This window comes from Chanodichthys erythropterus, chromosome 15, assembly GCF_024489055.1.
Source record: "Chanodichthys erythropterus isolate Z2021 chromosome 15, ASM2448905v1, whole genome shotgun sequence".
In the NCBI taxonomy this organism is placed as follows: domain Eukaryota; kingdom Metazoa; phylum Chordata; class Actinopteri; order Cypriniformes; family Xenocyprididae; genus Chanodichthys; species Chanodichthys erythropterus.
In genome coordinates this window covers 9,507,877-9,521,335 of record NC_090235.1, presented here as the reverse complement: position 1 = coordinate 9,521,335, position 13,459 = coordinate 9,507,877, and the positions used below count along the sequence as shown (strand labels likewise).

Sequence of the window (13,459 nt, the reverse complement as noted above, 5' to 3'; positions counted from 1 at the left end):
ATGAATCTGACCATTTCACAAAGAGAATGTCAGCATCTAAACAGATCGACCATGACTGTGGTTCCCAAAGCATTGTAAACCTAAATTGATCAACTTTAGCTCACATCACTATTGGGAAAATCAGTCCAGATCATAGTTTCTCTGACCAGAACAAATGTGCTTTACAAACACAAAGCTGGAGCAGTCAGAGATAAATTTATATTATTAAATAGAGTCAAGAGCACTAAAGGAAATGCTTTTCACCATCATGGTGACTTCAAACTAAACTTTCATTAAAACATTAACATCTAAACATCTGTTCATTCTCAGTAAGAACTTTTGTTGATGTGTGACAGAAATCAAATCAAACTGGTTAATAATAAGTGTAATAATGTTTAATGGCTGGAAGTCAGTTGTAGTTGTTGTGTCTCTCTCTTTTTCTCTTGTTGTTTCTTCAGTGATTCTGCTTATTATCATCAGGTATTTCCACTAATTGTCAATCATCACTCAATCATCAATCAATTATCTCATTAATTTTAACACTGCTTCAGTGTTACTTTTTAACACCCGGTAAGATGGACTCATATATTCACTTTGGGTGTTAATTTAACACTGGGGATTTTGCTGTGGTATAGTTAAGTACTTTCACTTAAATGAAAATTAATAAGTAATTTGTATTGCCATTTAAGTGAAATTATTGAACTTAAATATACAAGCTTGATAAAAATGATAATTCTAGAAGAAAATTTCAGATGGCACTTAGAGGCTTTTGCATCTGAGCTCTTCATGTATTAATCATGTTGATAGGCCCTATAAAACAAATATTACATATTAATCATGTCAATTTCCTGCATCTGTTATTGACGTCCAAATGATGTCCAAAAAAAATACCCCGTTCAAAGGTCAAATGTTGAACGCCAAGATGATGTCCAAGTTGGGTCATGGTTGGACGTCCAAATAGTGGACCTGTATAATTGACAAATATATTTGTTTTTTTCTACCATGATTTCGGTAAAAAAATATGTTGTGTACTGTAAAATTTAGGGTTACAAAACCAGTATACCGTATTGTCTTTTACAGATTCCAAATTTTTTTCACGATATATTCCTGGCAACCACAGCTGCCGGTATTTTACCGTAAATTTGACAGTTTTTTTTAACTGTGTAGTTTGGACGTCGAATAGATGTTCAGAAATGGTCATGGACCGACGGACCTAATATAGACATGATCTGCATGTCTATCCGACGTCCAGTGTTTAGTGGGATTTTTTAACATCTTGCTTCTGTAAAAATGAATGTTTTTGTTTGCTTAAAAATCTACAGATTTATACTGTGAATTCCAATGTGCACAACCCCAAAAGATGTAGTTTTACTCAAATAATACCATAAAATCTAAGGTTTTTAGACATTTTCAATTATTTAATTGTATTACAATATTTAATTGTAAAATGTATGCATATTTATTGTTTTCATATTTTTTGTTTTCACAGAAAATATTTATAATTTCAACATTTTATTACAGTAAAAAACGTCTCGGTTACATAGGTAACCCTCGTTCCCTGAAGGAGGGAACGGAGACGTACGTCGGACAGACCGACGAATAGGAATCTCGCTAGAGAGGCCAATCTACTTCGAGTGTAACTAAACGAGCCAATGCACATTGGCATGCAATCATATGCATCAGCTGCTCACCTCGCAGCACGGGTATTTAATGAGCAGCAGGTACGTTGCATCTTCAGGTTTTCGCTGAGGAGCCGAACCCAGCAGGCGGCAGCATCAGCAGGACAACGCCTGTGGCGACGGGACGTACGTCTCCGTTCCCTCCTTCAGGGAACGAGGGTTACCTATGTAACCGAGACATTCCCATTCAGTCGGTCACGTTCGACGTACGTCGGACAGACCGACGAATAGGAATCCCTACCAAAGCGCCACAGGAGCTGCCCTCTTCCAGCGCTCTGTCGTGAGCCACCTGAACCCCCTTGCCTAAGGACGGTGGGACCAGGCTCACACAGAGAGGGTCGATCACTGTTGTTCCCAAAACCCACTCAGTGCGACAATTGGATAACGCTGGGAAAGCGTAGCCTTACATGCGATAAGGAACGCTGCGGAAGCCATATCCTTCCCCGAAGGAGTTATATGGATAAGTACATATGGACTAACCTTGTAGGTTGTACATCATATGGAAGAACTGGGGTGACTCCACTCGGTGAGAGATGGGTTCTCCCAGAGGGAAAGACACGGGCTTCGTTTAGGAGCAGCCGTGGAAAAAGCCATATGGGATCCCCGTAGGGTCACACATATGGAACCCAGCCTAAATCCGGTTCTCAAGGATACAACGGAGTATAGGCCTGGCGCCAGACGCTCCGCCACGTCAGCTGCCGAAGGGTAACCGGAGGACTTAACAGGGTCTGCCTGTAGGGACTCTCTGGAGAATAGAATGCGCATGTAGCGCAGCAAGCCGACACTAAGCCGGGGCCTCTCCGTGCCTCTGACCTGAGGCGAGAACACGGGAGGAGACCGGCTCGACACGAAGGCTATAGTATCTAGCGAACGTGTTAGGTGTCGCCCAGCCCGCAGCTCTACAAATGTCTGTTAGCGAGGCGCCACGAGCCAGCGCCCAGGAGGAAGCCACACCTCTCGTGGAGTGGGCATGCAACCTGAGCGGGCAGGGCACGCCCTGAGCTTGGTAAGCCAGGGCGATGGCATCCACTATCCAGTGGGCCATCCTCTGCTTGGAGACAGCCTTTCCCTTCTGCTGGCCTCCGTAACAGACAAAGAGCTGGTCTGAGGTCCTGAAGCTTCGAGTTCTGTCTATGTACAGTCGCAAGGTGCGAACTGGACAGAGCAAAGCCAGGGCTGGGTCTGCCTCCTCCGAGGGCAGCGCTTGCAGGCTCACTACCTGGTCCCTGAAGGGAGTGGTAGGAACCTTGGGCACATAGCCAGGCCGGGGTCTCAGTACCACGTGGCTGTCACCCGGCCCGAACTCTAGGCACGATTCGTCGACCGAAAATGACTGCAGGTCCCCTACCCTCTTGATGGAGGCCAATGCCACCAGCAGCAAAGTCTTCATAGAGAGAATCTTTAAGTCTGCTGACAGCAAAGGCTCAAAGGGAGCAATCTGGAGTGCTCTGAGCACCAGAGTAAGGTCCCAAGAGGGTATGGAGGGGGACGAGGAGGATTTAACCGTCTCGCCCCCCTAAGGAACCTGATGACCAGGTCGTGCTGACCAACAGATTTGCCATCTATGTGGTCGTGGTAAGCGGATATGGCAGCAGTATGGACTTTGAGGGTGGAGGGGGACAGCCTACGCTCCAACCCTTGCTGCAAGAAGGAAAGCACGACTCCGATCGAGCATCTTCGGGGGTCTTCTCGGCGAGAAGAACACCACTCGACGAACAGGTTCCACTTTGAGGCGCAAGCACGTCTCGTAGACAGTGCACGTGCCGAAGTGATGGTGTTAAGTACCTCAGGGGGTAAGTCACCTAGAACCTCCGCGTCCCGTCCAGGGACCAGACATGGAGTTTCCAGAGGTCTGGACGCGGGTGCCAAAGAGTGCCCCGTCTCTGAGAGAGGAGGTCCATCCTCAGAGGGATGGGCCAGGGAGGGGCTGTCGCGAGGAGTGAGAGTTCTGGGAACCAGGTCCGGTTGGGCCAGTAAGGCGCAACTAACAAGACCTGCTCCTCGTCCTCCCTGACTTTGCACAGGGTCTGTGCAAGTAGGCTCACTGGGGGAAACGCATATTTGCGCAGGCCCCGGGGCCAGCTGTGAGCCAGTGCATCTGTCCCGAGTGTCCCCTCGGTCAGAGAGTAAAACAGGTCTACCTGAGCCTCTCCGAACTCTCTCCAGATCAGCTGAACCACCTGGGGGTGGAGTCGCCACTCTCCTGGCAGCGCAGCTCGTGATAGCTCGTCGGCCACACGGTTGAGCACACTGGGGACATGAATGGCGCGAAGCGACCTCAGATGCTTCCGACTCCACAGGAGGAGATGGCGGGCGAGTTGCGACATGCGACGGGAGCGTAGACCACCTTGACGGTTGATGTACGCAACGGTCGCATTGTTGTCCGTACGGACCAGTACATGCTTGCCCTGAAGCAGGCCTTTGAGGCGGCTCAGAGCAAGGCGTACTGCCAGCAACTCGAGGCAATTGATGTGCCAACGCAGATGGGGTCCCGTCCAAACCCCTGAGACTGCATGCCCGTTGTACGTGGCACCCCAGCCGGTGGCAGAAGCATCTGTGAAAACCACAGCATGCCGGGACACTTGTTCTAGGGGCACTCCTGCCCGAAGAAACAAAGGGTCCGACCACGGACTGAAGGTTCGGCGGCACGCTTGAGTGATTGGCACCCGGAACGTGCCGCGTTGCCACGCCCATCTCGGGACTCGGCCGTGAAGCCAGTGCTGAAGCGGTCTCATATGAAGCAGACCGAGCGGTCTTACAGCTGCTGCAGCCGCCATATGCCCCAGAAGCCTCTGAAAGAACTTCAGTGGGACCGCTGTCCTGCCATTGAACGTATTCAGGCAGTTCAACACAGACCAAGCACGTTCCTCTGTGAGGCGTGCTATCTGTTCGACCGAATCCAACTCCATACCGAGAAAAGAGATCCTCTGCACTGGGGCGAGTTTGCTCTTTTCCCAGTTGACCCGAAGCCCCAACTGGCTGAGGTGACTGAGCACCAAATCCCTGTGTTCGCACAACTGATCCCGAGACTGTGCTAGGATGAGCCAGTCGTCTAGATAGTTGAGAATGCGAACACCCTGTTCTCTCATGGGAACAAGGGCTCCCTCCACGACTTTCGTGAAGACGCGGGGAGACAGGGCCAGCCCGAAGGGTAGGACTCTGTACTGATATGCTCGACCTTCGAACGCGAATCTCAGGAATGGCCTGTGTCGCGGAAGAATCGAAACATGGAAGTACGCGTCCTTCAGGTCGATCGCTGCAAACCAATCTCGGGGACGGATGCACTCGAAAATGCGTTTCTGCGTGAGCATTTTGAACGGTAGCTTGTGAAGTCTCCGAGCCCTCTTCGGACCCGGAGATAGAGGAAACTGCTCTTTTATTGAAAATTTGGGTACAAAAAGAACAAAAAGGGGAAACAAAAGATTCTCCACTCGGCCCTCCTCCGGGGGAAGGAGCGGTGCGGTCACCACCTCCTGAAGAGCAGTCCCGTCCATCTCCGGGTCGCCTGTCCTAGGGCCGCTTGGACTTGGCCTTGCCACCCTTCTTCTTAGGGGGTGGCTGGACGGGCTGGGCACCCTGCCCGCGACCGGCTCCACGACGCCGCTTGGATGGAGGCTGCTGCTGCTGGGGCGTGGGAGCGGGGGCGGCTGCAGGGGGGCGCCCTCGGCGACGGGCAGTCTGAGGTGCCGCCAGCGGTGGAGGTGCAGCAGCTGACCGCCTCGGCAGGATGTGACTGATGGCCTCTGACTGCTTTTGTACAGCCGAGAACTGTTGGGCAAAGTTCTCGACCGCGTCGCCGAAGAGGCCGGTCTGGGACACGGGGGAATTAAGAAACCTGACTTTGTCGGTATCCCTCATGTCCGCAAGACACAGCCAGAGATGGCGTTCCTGGACCACCATGGTGGACATCGCACGACCCACTGACTGCGCCGTAACCTTCGTCGCTCGAAGCGCGAGGTCCGTCGCGGCACGAAGTTCTTGTAGAACTTGCGGATCATGACCACCCTCGTGCAGGTCCTTCAGTGCCTTGGCCTGATGGACCTGCAACAACGCCATGGCGTGTAAGGCAGAAGCGGCTTCCCCACAGGCCTGATAAGTCTTGCCGGTAAGATCCGACGAGTACTTACAGGCCCGGGAAGGGAGAGACGGCTCCCCCCGCCAGGTGGAGTTAGGGCACAGTTGCATAGCAACGGCCCGTTCCACAGGGGGTATGCGCGTATAACCCTTAGCCGCTCCACCATCAAGGGTGGTGAGGGAGGAGTACCCACCGACACGGCTTCGGGCAGTAAAAGGTGCCGTCCACGTGCCAGTGAGCTCTTCATGCACCTCCGGGAAGAAAGGCACTGGGGTGGGGGGCTGAGAACCAGCCCTTGCCACCCCGAGATACCAATCATCCAACCTCTGAGGAGGATTGGAACGAGGCGTCGGGACTGGGACTCCACCCCTTTGCAGAAAGTGGAGTCTCGACCGCAGCTCCGCGACGGTCATCTTCCCACAATGGGTACATGACTCGTCCACAAACGCCGGCTCAGCGTGCCTTAAGCCCAAGCACGCGATACAGCGCTGGTGACCATCCCGAGGCGCCAGGTAACGACCGCATCCAGAAACACACAAGTAGAACGACATCTTTAAAAAGACGCGAACTACTCGTGTAAGCTCTTTCAAGGACTGACTCTTTTAGGTGCTGAAGCACGCAGGGGAAAAGCCGCTGCAGCACAGACAGGGAAATGTGCAGCCTGTCGTGTGCACTCTCCTTGAAGGCGCTCTCTTACCAGCTGTAATAACAGCTTTTTAGCGCTCTAGGCGCACCGTTTCACCAGCCGTGAGAACGGCCTTCACGCTGATTACAGCTTTTGCTCAAATAAAAAGGCAAAGAAAAACAAAGGAGAAATCGGCCCCGCTGCTGCGCTGTCCGCCTGCACCGCAACCAAGAGACGTCTCGAAGAGCAGACTCGTTCACACTCGTGCTTTCAGTAGCTATCTTCTTCAGTGTTGAGAAGGTTTGGCTCCGAAGCGAAAAGCTGAAGATGCAACGCACCTGCTGCTCATTATATACCCGCGCTGCGAGGCAAGCAGCTGATGCATATGATTGCATGCCAATGTGCATTGGCTCGTTTAGTTACACTCGAAGTAGATTGGCCTCTCTAACGAGAATTCTATTCGTCGGTCTGTCCGACGTACGTCGAACGTGACCGACTGAATGGGAAACAAAGTTTTATCCAGTCTCACAATTAACGGTTATTCAATCTATTTAATACAGTAAAAGGAAGTTTTTGGTTTTACGCTCCATTACCGTTGGAATTTGACGGTGTTTTGCTGTATATTTTACTGACTTTTTTTACAGTGTGGAGGGCATTGGTGTAGTGGAAAGAGCAAGAGGAGAAATTGTAAGAAAACATATAGTGAATGTAGACAGCAGGGGTGGGAGGAAAGGTGGATTTGAAATGAAATCAGAATTACTCTAATTTAGTGGTTTAGTTGACCTGGGGAGCCCTATCTGAGGGTATGGGGAATTTTGGATTCAGCCCCCAAATTTTATTTTTTGAAATACAAGATGAAATACTTTGGCATAATGTTATGTTTGAATATTTATATAAACACATTTTATAAATATCTGTAGTTTCAAAGTTGTTGACATAATTGAAAAACTTTGCTCTGCAATTTGTATATTCTCAAATGTCAGGTGGCACAAGTGAAAATATTTTATTGTCAACTGACAAGGTAATAACGTTAAACTTGATACTGTAATCCAACATCCAGAGGACCCCAATAGATCATTGTGGTAGAGTGAAAAGGGTTGTAGATATCTCTCAAATACTGATAAAAACAGCTAATTTCATGTATGGGTAGATATATATTTACAAATATTTGATTGTACCACCTGACAAAAAAGAAGGGGAAAAAAAGAATTTAAACACTTCAAAATGTTATGTAACAACTAAAACTTGTGAAAACTTTTTATGTAACAACTAAAACTTGTTTAATTAATAAATTGTTCATGACTCAAAAATATGCATTACATCAGTTTTCAAAGATTTTTTAAAAATACCATTTTGAAGCTTTATATGATCAAAGACCCATATACGAAAACCTGTTGGAAAAACATTACAATGAATGTGTATTTTCCTAGTGTATTTGTACATCCACAGCTGAAAATGTTCTAAAATACGCCTAGTATTGATGTTGGTATTTACTTTTAATAAATGCATTATGCAGTGTTTTATTGTGCAGTAAAGTTGAACTGTTTGGCAAATGTAAGAGTGTGTTTAGATCACTGTGTTAACTGTTTTAAGAGAAATGTGTAAAATCGATTGAAAAAAAACGTAAATAAAAAAGCACTTTCTTCCCTATAGCTAAGACAGATCCTGATGATACCAACACCAAGCTCATGGATTCAGAAAGAAGAAAGAGTTCACATACAGTATTAAATTAAATATATTTGGATAAAAGCATCTGCCAAAAGCATAAATATAAATATCAGAATCAGAAAAATCTTTATTGCCAGGTATGTTTGTACTTCCACAGTACAAATAGAATGACAGTGGAGCACAGATAATAAAAAGAATTTAAAAAAAAAAAGTAAATATGAAATAATATACAAAAAATATATTTAAAAAAATACACAGCATACAAAAAATAGACAGTAAGTACAGTATGTAAAAATGCAAGGAAATGTAAATAAGAAGTCCCTGTTCCTGTTCCTGTGCCTGGGCGTTGTGGTGCCGACCAGACAGCAGCAGTTCAAAGAGGAAGTGGCATGGGTGTGAAGGGTTCAGAATGATTTTGCCAGCTCTTTTACTCAATCTGGATGATACAGTTCTTGGAGAGTGAGGAGGGGTGTACCAGTGTGTGAAGTTTATCATTTGACTTCCTGTGACTATAATAGTATCCCACGGTTTCACAGACAAGGTTTACAGTTTTTTTCAACTGCTTACACACACTTTCAAAACTCTTTTTTTTTTTTTCAAAACTTTACTCACAAATCCAAGAATTGCACAAAAAAAAAAAAATGCAAAATGCTTCACATCTCTTGCAAAATGAAACACTGCTTTAAAATATCACAAACATCTCAAAAGCAAACATGTATTACATTGCAAACACATTTGCCATAATATTCTATTTTTGGATATATCATATACACACAGTTATTGTGTGTTACATAGAGAATTGTGTGTTGTGTTTTGCAAAGAATGTTTTAAGAAATTGAAAACAAAGTCAAAGACTGAGAATTAGTGTATGGTTTTGCAGATTTGGTGTGTGGTTCTGCTGTTTGAGTGTCAGGTTTCAGAAATTGTGCGACAGGTAAGGATTTTGTGTGTAAGCAGTTGAAAAAAACTGTAACTGAAAGTTTGAAATGAGTTCTAGAATACATTATTAAAATGTCTGGTTGGGTCAATGTGTTGAAATATATTCTGTTAAAAAAGTATTTTACTGAAATAAACCCAGTGTAAATTCAGGAATAGTTCCAGACAGAAATGCTGCAATGATTCAAGGGTATAATAATTTCCTTTTTCTCATCAAATTTCTAACCACAGGTAATTTCACTGAAGAACTGGAAAGTGAGAGGAAAGTCAATCCCTCTAAAGGGACTAAAGCTCTTCTGATTCTTCTGGGTTTGACGCTCGTTTTTGCTCTCGGGGGTCTCTGCATCGTCTGGATCCTTTGTGAGTATAACCGATATAGATATTTGCTTTGTTTTTTACTGAAAATACTTCTACTTCATATCAGTGTATAGTAGCTTCATTACAACTTGCAATGCAATTTTTAGTAGCTTTTTATTGGTAAACAAAGCTGTTTTCAAGTATTGTCAAAAAAGCCTCCATATTGAAGGTGTAAACTTATGTAGCCGAGACGTTTTCAGGCTTAATTAATATATGTAAATCTTCAGGAGTGAGTATGGCCTAAAATAATAAACAAGAGAAGCTAACTAAGATTTAGAGCTACCTACCCTGCATAAAAACAATGATGAAAATCAACAACATAAACTTCCCTGAGCTTCCTCTCTAACCAAAAACAGGAGAAAATATTACACACAAAATAAAAAGGCACTCTTCCCGTACATTTCCCACTTAACCATAAACAAGGAAACGGAGGTAATAAGAAGATACAATACCTTTTAGTTATCAACAGAGAACAAAGTCAATACCTAATTTTAAAATACCTTTTAGTTACCCACAGGTAAAAAAAAAACAAAAAAACAACAACATTAGAAGGGTACAATACCTTTTAATTACCCTCACAATTAAACTGGTGGGCAAACTGGTGATGGGACGGTTGATACCAGGGCTCCGATGCTCCGGCGCACTTTCCAAAGCACTATAGTATCACACACTGTACCAATGCTTGTATCGAAATGACAATAGCACGTGATTGATAATAATAATAATAATAATAATAATAATAATAATTCCTTACATTTATATAGTGCTTTACATATTGAAGGGGGAATCTCCTCAACCACCACCAATGTACAGCATCCACCTGGATGATGCGACGGCAGCCATATTGCGCCAGAACGCCCACCACACACCAGCTGATTGGTGGAGAGGAGACAAAGTGATGAAGCCAATCAGTGTATGGGGATGATTAGGAGGCCATGATGGACAGAGGCCAATGGGCAAATTTGGCCAGGATGTCAGGGTTACACTCCTACTCTTTTCGAATGACATCCTGGGATTTTTAACAACCACAGAGAGTCAGGACCTCGGTTTAACATCTCATCTGAAGGACGGTGCTTTTTGACAGTATAGTGTCCCCATCACTATACTGGGGTGTTAGGACCCACACAGACCACAGGGTGAGCACCCCCTGCTGGCCTCATTAGTTTTCCCAGGAGGTCTCCCATCCATTGATTGATGACGTTTGATGCTTCGAACGATCCAACCGTCTCCATTGACATTATATATATAGAGGGGAACGTATTCGGAGACAGGTGAAATAATTCTTTGACATGGTTAAAAATAATTCATGTTTTTTTTTCCTTTGTTTGTTTAGCATAACCTGTCGATTACGATTACGTTCCCCTCTAATGTATTTCTTATAGTAATATGACCGTCTGGCTGACCGAGTCCAGCTCCATACCGAGATACCTGAAGGGGATGTACTGATGTGCTTGACTCTGGAACGTTCTGTGACGAGGAAGTATTAAGACATGAAAGTATATGTCCTTCAGGTTGATCGCTTCAAACCAATCTTGGGGATAGATGCATTCGAAAACGAGTTTCTGCATCAACAATTTGAACGGAAGCTTGTGCAAGGCCCGTTTCAAAACTTGCAGGTCCAAGATTTGTCTTAAACCACCGCCTTTCTTGTGTACAGTGAAGTAAGGGCTGTAAAAACCTGACTATATATCGGCTGGAGGGACCGTGATTGCAACCTTCACCAGTAGGACTGTGTTCTCCACTCATAAGACAGGGGTGACGATATTACGCACCGAAGATATGTTGCATCTGTGACAAGCAGGCGGAGTTGCTTCAGCTGCTGACTGGGTGGAGGCAGCAGCTGATCGCCAGGGCAGGATGTGCTTTATACCCTCCGTCTGCTTTTGTGCAGCTAAGAACTGCTGGACAAACTTCTCAACTGCGTCACCAAAAAGGCCGGCCTCAGAGATATTAGCGTAGAAGTACCGATCCTTGTCGGGCTCATGCATATCTGCCAGGATCAGCCAGAGATGGTGTTCCTGGACCACTAAGTTGGACATCGCTTAAGCCAGGGAGCGCACAGTGAATTTCGTCACTCTTAAGGTGAGGTCCCTCACTGCATGCAGTTCCTGCAAAACCCCTGGGTTGAAACTTCCCTTGTGCAGTTCATTTAGCGCTATGGCCTTATAGACCTGCAGGAGCGCTATGGCATGCAGGGCAGAGGCAGCTTCCTCACAGGCTCTGTAAGTCTTTCCCACCAGGGATGTGCCAAAAAAGGTGCCATCAATGATCTCATGTCCTCGTCATGCAATTCTGGGAGGAAAGTAACCAATTGTCCAACCTCGAGAGTTTGGGACACAGTGGAGGATCGACATCCGGCAGAGCGCCAAAGGAAACGACTGGCACAGCATGTGACGGCCAGCATGAATGAATGTAGTGCAGTCCACTGCGTGCTCGCAGCTCATTGAAGGTGCAGCACCGCCTGCAGGAACACTACCCGCAGTGTTCATTCTCAAAACAGTGAGATAGATGTGAAAACAGCTGTTGGATTAGCTCAGAGAACAGCAGTCTTCGCTGCACAGCACTGTATGACACGAACACCACAGATGAAGAGGCTTTCCCAGAAGAACTGACTCATTTTGTAGATTCTCAGCAGAAGCAGGTTAGTAGAACCGTTCAGCTCCAAAGCGAAATGCAAAGATGCAAAGCACCTGTTCCTCATTAAATACTCGCGCTGCGAGGCGGAGCAACAGATGCAAAAATCGTATGCCAATTCGTTTCGTTTATTTAGACTTGAAGTGGATTGGTCTCTCAAGCGATCCCCCAATTCGTTGGTTCAGTTCTGACGCAAAGTCAAATGTGACCAACTGAAAGGGAAGTTATTTTGCAAACTCCATTCAAACTCTGATTGTAGATCATTTTAGTCTTAAGTGTGCATGGTATGGACTTTCCTAAAAAAAATATTTCCCACTGTTGCTTTTGTCTTAATCAGATAATAATAAGCATGCCGATTTCGAATCACTGAATGAACAGCACGTAATGGTTTCGAAACAACTTGCAGCTCAAATGATCAACAGCACAGGTGAGAAAACAGTACAAGTTTCATAAACAGTAGAGCACAGACATGTTTGTTACCAGTGTTTAGTGTTCACTGAACTGACCATGTGAGTAACTTTATCTGCATTTTTCCCCATTTTCTTCAAGTTATGAAAAGAGAACAAGATGAACTTAGAACCAACTACACCAGAGTTAAAGAACAGCTTCAACTTCATAGTAGTAGTAATTAGGCATATCTACATTTAAAAGAGTGCCTACCCACATACATTGGAGTAAATGTATGTAAATGGTCTAATTTTACAAAAATACTCTAAATTTGAACACACTGCTGGAATATTGTATGTATTTTATTTTGTTTTGTTTTTTTCACAATTTTGTGATAAACACAGATAAATAGTCAGATGTTGATAGTTTATTGATTTTTTTTATTTTTATTTAAGAGTCTGTAATTTAGTCCCTGAAGATGTGATCTTCTGTTGATTCCACTAGGTGGCAGTAAACAGGGAAAAATTATCTACTTGATACCTCCTTTTAAACAAACGTTATTGAGATTTAACTGAAAGGAGGCATTGTTGTCTCTAAGTGTACTTTTGCCATTTCCATTTTTGATTTCTGAAAGAATTGGGAATACCTGAATTTAAAAGAGCACCCTACTCATATTCAGTGGGTACGGAAAGTATTCAGACCCCCTTAAATTTTTCACTCTTTGTTATATTGCAGCCATTTGCTAAAATCATTTAAGTTCATTTTTTCCCTCATTAATGTACACACAGCACCCCATATTGACAGAAAAACACAGAATTGTTGACATTTTTGCAGATTTATTAAAAAAGAAAAACTGAAATATCACATGGTCCTAAGTATTCAGACCCTTTGCTTCTTATTTAGTAGAAGCACCCTTTTGATCTAATACAGCCATGAGTCTTTTTGGGAAAGATGCAACAAGTTTTTCACACCTGGATTTGGGGATCCTCTGCCATTCCTCCTTGCAGATCCTCTCCAGTTCTGTCAGGTTGGATGGTAAATGTTGGTGAACTGCCATTTTTAGGTCTCTCCAGAGATGCTCAATTGGGTTTAAGTCAGGGCTCTGGCTGGGCCATTCAA

General features: G+C 45.0%; 1 protein-coding gene across 24 annotated transcripts in view; it reads left to right on the top strand.

The window, feature by feature from the left end:
• The window catches only part of LOC137037084 (erythroid membrane-associated protein-like), a 129,656-nt gene that overhangs the window by 72,201 nt on the left and 43,996 nt on the right, over positions 1-13,459 (top strand). For 10 of the 24 annotated variants that reach the window (XM_067410864.1, XM_067410863.1, XM_067410854.1 and 7 more), the window contains one exon: positions 12,503-12,577. The exons of 6 other annotated variants lie outside the window; for them this stretch is intronic. In XM_067410864.1, the coding sequence (XP_067266965.1) occupies positions 12,503-12,577 (75 nt within the window). Of the gene's footprint in view, positions 1-9,193; positions 9,323-12,290; positions 12,381-12,502; positions 12,578-13,459 lie in introns of all 24 variants that reach the window. 8 more of the 24 variants (XM_067410859.1, XM_067410857.1, XM_067410860.1 and 5 more) reach the window with 3 other exon arrangements.